We start from the raw sequence: 10763 nt of genomic DNA, 5'->3' as shown, positions 1-10763 counted from the left end.
GTGTGTCTCTCTGGTAGTACAAATCTTGCTATGAACCCTGTATTTTAGGGTTGGACTAGATGACCCCAGGGTCCCTTTCAACTCTCCCAATTTGTGGCTGTGTGGAAGGCCATGTGTCTGCAAGCATTGGAGGGTAATTCTTAAATTCTGGTGATGTGTTGAAATTCAGCCCAGATTTGCTCTTTGTTTTTTAAAAGGTGTGAGGTGAAGCCGTGATGTTTGAAGCAGAACTGGTGATATCAGGCATTTAAGTGATTACAGTGTTTATCGTTTTGTCTATTATTTACAAAAATCAGACTTAAGAGTCTACTCGAAGTTTAAGCACATACAAATGAATAATCAAGTAGAATTAGCCTTGACCAATCCTGTAAATAAAGGGCAGTAAAATTTGTCTGCAAATGGTAAGGCTGAAATGACTGAGAATGTTAAAAAAAAAAATAAATCCTATGAATTCTAACTCTCTGGCCATTTTTACTCATAAATAAGAGAGCGGTTGATTGTTCCGCGAATGACCAGATAAAATGACCAATAATGATAGCCCTTTCCTGTACATAAAGGAAGCACTCCTTTTGCTTGGGCTGAAATTGCTAGCTTTGGTGAATACTTAAATTGCTGAGTTTCTCTTTTTTGTTTTAAAATCTAACCCTATTTTTAAAATCTACTCCTTACCTTTCCCTTCCTTATTCTAATTGAGCCAAAAGATGCAACATTTCAATGGTATAAAAGGTTTGCTGAGACATGAACTCTGCACATGCACAGAGGCTAGATCAGCTTACAAAAAAAAGAGAGAGAGAGAGAAAGGAGGGGGGAGAGAGAAGGTTTGGAGAGCGTGAAACCTATCCAAATTTCCTTATGTAAAACTTGGAACCATTGAGGGAAATCACCCTAATGTGTCTTGCTCCAGGGGCTACGTAAGACAAAAGGTTCGCCTCCCAATGGAATTTAAATTTTATAAGTTTTTTTTTTGGTGTGTGTGTGTATATGCCTATGCATTTTAGGAACAGCATTTCCTGACAGACCTCTCACATGAAATAATTTTCCCTTTTAACAGAGTGTCCTTTCTTTTCTCCCACAGCACAAATGATAATGAGGGGATGCAAACAGTGATTTAAATACTCTATAAAAAGTAATTGCTTTTGTTTTTCTTTTTGTCTTTCTTCCCTTAAAGCCAAACAGTCACTTTCTTTCTGTTCAGCAAAAGAAGTCTGAATCCCTGCTATAGTAGTGACTTCCCTCTATCTCTTTGTGGCTTTGACATTTTTTTTAGGTTACAAATAATCTGTTTTCGTTTATTAAGTTCGTTTTATCAGTTCTTCCATTATATATATGAAATTAATCAAAGCACAACCAAACATTATTTATGGAATTGTATTTGTCTACCATTTTGCCTGAGCATTTCTTATTAATTCTGTCATTTTGGCTAGTGCAAGGTACTTGCACAACTTTAAATTGCCATTCATTTTTTCTTGGTATTAACTCATTTCCCAGTATTCCGCTATTAACATTACAGCCGATGTTGTCACATCAAGAAACACGCTTTTATTTTCATTTGGGATGTTAGAATGCCAAAACAGATTACTTCAGGTTTCTTATTAATTGTGTGTCTTAGCATTTATTTATTTTTGGTTCCTCATAGCTCATTTTGTGTGTGTGTGTGTTTTACTTTGGGGACATGTTCATCACATGTTGAAAGTCAGTTTCATGAAGTTCTTTTATTGGATAGCACATGGTGAATTTTAAGTTTTCCCCATTGTTTTCCCATTTTTTTTTTAGTCCAGTAGTAATCTGTGTGGTTTTGATAATATCTTTGTACTATTTAATAATGGTTCTTTTCTGAATCTGATGTCTTTGTGTCAAGTCCGTTTTCATCTAACTGGTAATCTAATTTTTTGCTTTCTTTTTAATTTTTAACCTTTCTTGTATTTTTTACAGTTCTCTTTCTCTACATGTGGAGTAATTTTTTATTAAGTGAAGGAAAGCAAACAAACTTAGCAGATAATAACAGTAACTATATGGAAATGTGATAATGAATAAAATGTTTAATCCACTAAGATTGTTATTATTTGCAGCTTCCCATGGAAACTGGAGGACATCCTTTTTGCCTTTTGCCCCTTCCTTGTCTAACTATTTTTAAGTCTCCCCAAAACCCTGCCCCCTTACAGGATATCACTTCTACAGATGTGCAATGATGAAAAGCAGCAACAACCCCTCAACTCAGTTCTTCGCCATCACAAGACCTGCAACAACAACAAACACCAAAGTTTCAAAGTGGCCACAGCTATCTCTTTCAAAGGATATAGACTGATGGGGAGTGGGGCTGACAAAAGGGGGAGGAGTTGAATTGCAAGGACATTTTCTCACTTTTGAACCTCAAGCCTCTGTGCACCAAGATTCAAAAGATACATACGTAAAAGGTCACAATTGTGTCAAGATATGCAACTGATATTTAATTAGTTTGTTTTGTATTATGTGTTATTATGTAGGAATGTTGAAATGTGTCTGACAGTGTGATTTCCACAAAGGGGGGGAGGCTATTTTTGTGTGTAATTGTTTTTATGTTTAATGTCTTATTGCTTACACACCAATGGAGAATTCTCATGCATTTTATACTTTCTAATAGCCCACACTATTGTGTAGTCCAATGTTTAGCTCAATTTATAACCACATTGTTCCACCTGGCACTCTGCCAACTTTCCCTATCCATTTTAAAATGTGTTAAACCTCGTTTTGCCAAGGACAAACTTCTGGATCCATAAAACACCAGGTACATGAAGGTGCATATGCTTTGGTTTAGCAGGAATGATCCCTTATAGAGTTAAATTGACTTATTTGGACAAAGTGCCCTTTTAAGAATGGTTTTCTTTTAACAGATTGGTTTGAAAAGTTGAGAACCATGGGGCAAGATAAATTCAAATTGGACTCAGTTTGAATTGGGCAAGTGTATCCAGGCTGCAATTAGCTTTTTGGTCCTTTAAGTGCAAGTGAGCAACTTCCCATGAGTGCAAGACCACAGCCTATAATGAAATGCCATAGAAAGGCCAAGGCCAAGGCATCTCCCTCACGAGATGCCCAAACCTGTGCCAGCTATGGTGAATGCCAGGCAACATGGTTAAATGAAAGCCCCGAGGGGATTCAACAGACAGGATGTGTTGCTGTAGCACTATGTCAGTGTGAGACCACAGAAGAGCTAGCTTGACACCTGAGAAACACACAAAAATGGCGAAGGACAAAACACCAACTGCATTTTTCAGTCATTAGTGGACCTTCCTGCTAGGTGTAAAGCATAGAACACTATTGAGTAAATGGTCTCTCCCAAAGTGTTAGAAAGCCACAAGTAATTTAGTAGCAAAATGCAACGTGTTATTTTTATATGATATATTTATACCAAGACATCCATTTACAACATATGATGTTATTATTTGTGGGGCAAAAATTTTTAAGAAAAATTCTAGCCCCAAAGGGGGGAATAATGTGATAGGAATTTTATGGTTTTAGATATATGGCAACGTTCATAACCACACGTACATAGATCAACACAGGAAGACCAATCTGGAACCATTTTGATTCCTAAACTGAACAAATCCTGGAAAAGCCTCCCCATTGTCTCTTTCCTCACAAATCCTGTCTCAAGGATATGTCTGTTTGAATAAGGTGTGAGCCTGTGACCTGGCCCAGGAAATAAGTATTTTACCACTACAAAAGAATGGCCAGGCTCCCCAGGAAATCCAATCAAGTAACCTGCTAGACAGGAGATAAACAACAACAGGAGAAAAACAATATTTAAATTTCTGTGATGTAGGGGGATGTATCTGAGGGGTGGTCTTAGGTTACACCCCTTCTGTGATGTATGCATAATGTTTCTGGGGGTGGTCCTGATTTAGAGAATGGGAATTTCAAAAGTCTTTATAAGGCCTTGCAGGCCATTGTTCTGGGTCCTCTTCCTCTCCTGCGTGTGAGGGGAGCACCCTGTTGCAACAGGTTAATAAAGATCAAGCTTACTAGCTGCTTTGCTTCTCAATATTCTCTGGTTGGCCTCTGTTATTTTCTCCTACCAATAGGGAACCTATGTAAGGACTCTATATGGGCTCTTGGATACCCCATAAGGGAAAAGGGCATATTTTTATTTACAACACTTTCAAGAAACAAGGCAGGGTATAAATGAATAAATATATACATGTAATATTTATCAATTATAAATACATAATCCCGAGAATCAATTGGACACTTAATTTATGATGGACGTATATATTTTTATTCATGACTTTTAGAAACCGCTTGATTGCCGCCGGGGGTGGGGGGCAAACAACAACCTCAAAGCGGTATATAAAAAATGAAGCGTGTGTTTCTGCGGGGAGGGGGGAATAAGAACACGAAGAGCACACAAAAATGGCTTCTCTGGCTCACAACAAGGGAAAAAAATCAGATTAGCATCTCGTCTGGCCAATGGCGGCGGCCGCGGTGCCCAGTAGGAGGCGGGGCAATATATTAACCCGCCCCTCACTATGAAAAGCCTGGCAGCCTTTCTCAACCTCAGATGTTGTTGAACTACAACTCCCATCACCCCTAGCTAGGAAGGCCAGAGCTGGGGGATGATGGGAGTTGTAGTCCAACAACGTCTGGGGAGCCACAGGTTGAGAACGGCGGCTTGCGCATGCGCCCCCTCTCTCGCTCTCTCGTGGGGGCGGAGCCTAAGCCGGAGAGACTGCTGAATCCGCTCGCTGGGAGGAGGGGAGAAGAGGGAACGAGCGCGGCTTGACCCGGAAGCGGAAGTGGCCGCGACGGCCTCGATGGCGGCTCCCTTGGCAACGGGCGCCGCGAGGGAGTTTTGAGGAGGAGGAGGAAGGGAGGGTCTTTCATCGCCGGAGCGCCGGCGGCCAGGCCCGAAGGGATGGCGGAGAAGTTCGACTCCCTGGAGGAGCACCTGGAGAAGTTCGTGGAGAACATCCGGCAGCTGGGCATCATCGTCAGCGACTTCCAGCCCAGCAGCCAAGCGGGCCTCAACCAGAAGCTGTGAGTGCCCCCCCTTCAGCCCCCTCCTCTCTCTGCGCCCCCAGAGCTACCTGCTCCGAAGGCTCGGGGGTGGCGAGAGCAGTATTGTGGGGAGCGGCTGTTTCCTTGTGCGCCATTATACCCTAGTGGGTTAATCGACTGTCGCTTTATTTGATATTAAGTTGTCGATGTTAATAATAATAATAATAATAATAATAATAATTTTTTTAAAATGATATTTATTAGAGTTTCCAATAAAAAGAACACATCAATTAAAAAGAATTAAAAAGAAAAAAGAAAAATACACAGTTCAAAAATACACAATACATAATCCCCCCCCAAAAAAAAGACAAAAAAGAAAACAGTTAAAAACAATGCCACCTTTTCATCACCACTTTTAAATTTACTTATTTTCTGGACCTCCTCATACCTCCCTCTTTTGTATTCCAGTTCAATTTGTTTGTCCAGCAATTTCTTTCCCTCTTTTTTAATCCCAATCCTTAATCTTAATATAATATAACATTAAATTTTTACCTCTTAAAGGCCAAATTTCCATTTCCTTTAACTTTTTTAATCCTAATCCTTAATCTTGATCTATATATAACTTTAAAGCCTGTATAGCTAGAAGCCACTTATTTTCAATCCAACATCACTCTAACATTCTTTAATTTTGCAATGTTTCTGCAGATAATCTTTGAATTTCTTCCAATCTTCTTCCACCGACTCTTCTCCCTGGTCACGGATTCTACCAGTCATTTCCGCCAGATCCATATAGTCCATCAGTTTCATCTGCCATTCCTCCAGTGTGGGAAGCTCTTGTGTCTTCCAATACTTTGCAATGAGTATTCTTGCTGCTGTTGTTGCGTACATAATAATAATAATAATTTATTTGTACCCCGCCCATCTGGCAGGGTTTCCCCAGCCACTATGGGCGGCTTCCGCAAAGACCAAAAATACACTAAGATGTCACACATTAAAAACTTCCCTGAACAGGGCTGCCTTAAGATGTCTTCTAAATGTCAGGTAGTTGTTTATCTTTTTGACATCTGATGGGAGGGCGTTCCACAGGGCGGGTGCCACTACCGAGAAGGACCTCTGCTTGGTTCCCTGTAGCTTTGCTTCTCGCAATGAGGGAACCGCCAGAAGGCCCTCGGCGCTGGATCTCAGTGTCCAGGCTGAATGATGGGGGTGGAGACGCTCCTTCAGGTATACTGGGCCGAGGCCGTTTAGGGCTTTAAAGGTTAACACCAACACTTTGAATTGTGCTCGGAAACGTACTGGTTGATTTTAAGTCATTTTCATGTATTGATTGTGGTTTACTTGTGTCAGGTTGCCAAAAGATGTGTGATCTTGTATATTTTTCCCCTCTGCACTTTGCCCTGCATGCGGTCATATAGAAAACGTAATCTGGTTAAGATTCTCTGTTTGTGGGATGCTCTTTCCCCAGGGAGGCTCGCCAGGCGCCATTGTTGCGTATCCTCAGGTCCCAGGTGAAAACTTACCTCTTAACCCAAGCCTTTGGCTTCTTTATCTATGTATTTTTATTATTACGTTTATATCCCACTTTTCCTCCCAGTAAAGGAGCTCTGGGTGTCCTGCACAGTTCGCCTCCCTCCCAATTTATTCTCACAACAACCCTGTGAGGTAGGCTAGGCTGAGAGACTGTGACTGGCCCCACAAGCTTCATGGCCAAGTGGGGATTCGAACCCTAATCTCCCAAGTCCTAGTTAGCACTCAGACGACTACATCACACAGCCACTGTGGCCTTTTAGAAGTGGGTGGAATGTTTTTCAATGTATTCCCCCACTCCATTGGTCTTAATGTATCTATTGGGGTTTGTTTGTTTGTTTGTTTGTAAGTCACTTTGGGTGGCCTTGGGCAAGATAATGCAACGCCATTCCGTTTGTGTACAATCTTTTCGACATCGGTTTGGAGAGCGTATGCATGGGTATGTATTCCTGGATTTTGCTCCTACAGGAAGTAGCGACGGCCACTATCTTGGATGGCATGGTTTCAAAAGAGGATTAGACAGAATCATGTAGGAGAAAGAAATGTTCTGTTTCCACTGTTGGAGACTGTATGCCCCTGAATACCAGTTCTTGGAAGCTACAAATGTGAAATTACACACATATTCTGCTTTGTCAGCTTCCAATAGGTACTTGGTTGGCCATTATGAGAGTAGGATGCTGGACTACATGGGCTATTGGCCTGATCCTGCAGGCTCTTCTTGCATTCTTTCTCCTGAAATTGTCTTTAATTAGACAGCTGGTAGTCAGAAGTCTATAAACATGGAGGTTCCATTGCTGGTCATTGCTAATAGATGAAAGGTCTGTATGCATATTTTTTTGAAAAGTCACCTCCTCTATGGATTTAGAGGAGGGAGGGATTGAGATCTGCCAGTATTTGGTTTTCCAGATGGTTCTTTTTATTTTTGAGAATGCTCTTTTTGTGTCTTTTAAAAATTACTTATAGGAATACAGACTAGTGTGACTATTGTTGTGACTATTGTCTTAGTAGTTCTGGGAATGAATAAACCTATGTTTCCTTCTCCTAGGAATTTTATGGTTACAGGCTTGCAAGATGTTGACAAGTGCCGGCAGCAGCTTCATGATATTAGTGTGCCTTTGGAAGTCTTCGAGTAAGTGTTTAACTTCACATGGTTACAGGCAATACTTATCTCCAAAGCCTTGGGAAAAGTATCTCGGTCTTCTTCATCTTAATGATTTTGATGAGCAGGGCTAGAAAGCAAACTTCTGTACACTACAGAGCATAGTAGTAGTACTGAAGAGTGGTACTAAACTCTTCTGGTACTAAACTCTCTTCTGGTCTTTAAGAAGCATCTTGCAGAATATCATTTCACACATTTTCTCAGTTTTTCTCCCCTCAGGTATATTTCTGGGAATAGTTTGGCTTTCAGCATCTGTTTAAAAAGGCAGTTCTTGTATGTTGATGCTAACTGAGCTAGGTGAATTTGTCGTAGTGCTTCTTAAAGTAGCCTGTATATTCAGTATCAATGTAAAAATGTCAGCAACATGTTCTTAGTTGCATATCTAATACATAATCTAGTGTGTCTTGTTTTAGAAAGTGTTGTGAATAGATGATCTATATGTCTGTTTTACACTGTATGGAAACCCATCTATCAAACCTGACATACGATTTATTTCCTCAGATATATAGATCAAGGCCGTAATCCCCAACTTTATACTAAAGAGTGTTTGGAAAGAGCTCTTGCTAAAAATGAACAGGTGAAGGGCAAAATTGACACCATGAAGGTAAGATAAAGGTGTTTCTCAAATAACATGTATTCACTAATAGATAAATAGTCTCACTAAGATGAAACACAAAATATATAGCAAAGTTATTGGACTTGATAGGCTTTGCCTATATATTGGCAGTCTTCACCGATTATATCTGAAGGATCAAATTCTGTAACAAGAATTCAAAGTGTATTTAGAAATTAAGAATGGTCTGCAAATTGCAACTGATTGATAGTACCTAGAGTTTTCACAATCTGAGAGTGTTTCTAGATCCAGTTTTGTCATTTGAGGTTAACTGGTCCAGGCCTGGACCATCTGAAGTAACTGCAGCAGCTGTGACCTTTGCTGGACAAGGATCCTCTCTGCCACTCCTACCTATACTCCAGTAATTTCCTGGATTGCATTGATATAATGCAAGGTTATCTTTTGAAAACGATTCAGAGCTGCAGTTCAAAGTATAGCTCACCCAGGTAGCCCTGACATCTGAAGGAAGGCATGTGATGACTTTAGAAACAGGATCACCTTAGCTGTGGCACATTGCTTATGAAGTGTAGTTATCCGCCGCTAGGAAGGCTCCCTTGGGCCTACATTGTCTTTTCGTTACTAGGCAATTTAAAAAATATGCTAAGTCTTTAATCTTTGGTTCATTATTTTAATCTTGCTGTTAACTTGATTTTTATTTTATAAGCCACTCTGGTGGGGTGTGTGACAATGCAGTGTAGTATATCATTCTGAATAAGCTTTCTAAAGACTAAGTTAAAATACAGTGGTGCCCCGCAAGACGAATGCCTCGCAAGACGGAAAACCCGCTAGACGAAAGGGTTTTCCGTTTTTGAGTTGCTTCGCAGGACGAATTTCCCTATGGGCTTGCATCGCAAGACGAAAATGTCTTGCGAGTCTTGAGATTTTTTTTCCGCTCCCCCCCCTTTATCTAAGCCGCTAAGCCTTTAATAGCCTTTTAGCAGCTAATCCGCTAAGCCGATAAGCCTTTAATAGCCGCTAAACCGCTAATAGCGCTAATCCGTTAAGCCGCTAATAGGGTTGCTTCGCAAGACGAAAAAACCGCTAGACGAAGACACTCGCGGAACGGATTAATTTCGTCTTGTGAGGCACCACTGTATTAATTTGGCTCTAGATGAAATGAATCGTGTGACTTGTTTTTATTGTATTTATTTTTATATTTGTATGGTGCCCTACATTTGTATATCTAAGGGCAGTTCACAACATAAAAATACAAGATAAAAACACAAAATTCATAATAAAAACAAGAACAAAACTAAAACGTTAGTCCCCCTCCCCACCTCCTCCCAAAACAAGTTTAAAAGGGTATCAGATGTTAATCAGCCAAATGGCTTGTTGAAGAGGAACATTTTCACCTGGCTTCTAGAGGTGTGTAATGTAGGCACCAGCCTTCCATTTGCCTTAGGGATCTTTGGACATTTCCCTTCAAGAAGGTGCTCCCTGGGCTACAGTGGCAAACTGCTTTGGAAACTGAATGGAGCTCTCAAAGGACTTTGTTAACCTTCTTGGGTGCAAGCTGCAACCTTCTGATTACAATAAGTTATAAGCACCACTGTGTGGGTACAGAGTGGGGTGGGGGCTTCATGTACATTCACCAGGTGTGTAGAGTGCATTTGTGCCTGAGATACTATAAAGTAGGTCAGTCGTAGCTTGATCAAGTCTTTACGCACTTTCTGTCAAATAAAACTGCTAACACATGGTGGTCTTGGTTGTTGGGCAGGTACTGCTGCTAATACTATCTCCCTCCTACCCTCAGTGCTAATAAAAGGCCCAGTTTCCCTGCTTGACACTTTTTCTTTTTCTTCTTAGAAATTCAAAAGCCTATTGATTCAAGAGCTGACTAAAGTCTTCCCAGAGGACATGGCCAAGTACAAAGCTATTCGGGGTGAAGATTCATCTCCTTAATTACATTCTGTATTGTACTGTGTTCTTCTCCAGACACCGCTGATAGGTTATTGTGGCAATATTTGACATAACCAGAGGACTGAAAGTGCTGTATCCACAGAAGCATTGATTAAATGTTTTGTTTCTTGGAAAAGATGCAAGCTGATTCTCCAGTACAACATCTGAAGTCATTCAGGTTTCTAAGGACTTCAGTAAGAAGCCAACAACTGTGAAACAGTCTTTAAGGGGACTTCCGGCTCATATGTGAACTCAAGCCTATCAACATTGCTTTTTGTAAGATCCCATTTTGCATTACTTAGCATATATCTTTCTTATATAAAGTGGGGTCAGGCAGCTATATGTCTGCTGTTGAAGCTCTGCCACCTACCAAGTGGAGAAGCAGAATAGTCGCTGTAATCTCTCTTCCTGGGTAATTAATAGGTTTGTCCATACTTTTTCATTATACCTTGGTCTGCAGGAAGAGTAGAATGATTCTATGATGCTATATGAAAGAATAAACAAGAACATTTGCAATATTGTGCATGTGCAGTTGATATATTCTTTATAACCTGCTCGGTTTTGTATGGTTAATGCAAAAACCAAGCTTCTGAT

General features: G+C 40.5%; 1 protein-coding gene across 1 annotated transcript; it reads left to right on the top strand.

Moving 5' to 3' along the window:
• The first annotated feature begins 4757 nt into the window (after positions 1-4757).
• MED10 (mediator complex subunit 10) lies at positions 4758-10687 on the top strand. Its single transcript, XM_081015073.1, has 4 exons — positions 4758-5010; positions 7544-7627; positions 8159-8261; positions 10077-10687. The coding sequence occupies exons 1-4, from the start codon at positions 4889-4891 to the stop codon at positions 10170-10172; spliced, it is 405 nt and encodes a 134-aa protein (XP_080871199.1). The 5' UTR covers positions 4758-4888; the 3' UTR covers positions 10173-10687.
• Positions 10688-10763: the final 76 nt, after the last annotated feature.

This window comes from Podarcis pityusensis, assembly GCF_964106645.2.
Source record: "Podarcis pityusensis genome assembly, chromosome: 7".
Taxonomy (NCBI): domain Eukaryota; kingdom Metazoa; phylum Chordata; class Lepidosauria; order Squamata; family Lacertidae; genus Podarcis; species Podarcis pityusensis.
The sequence above is the reverse complement of the archived record's forward strand: the minus strand, read 5'-3'. Positions and strand labels throughout refer to the sequence as shown.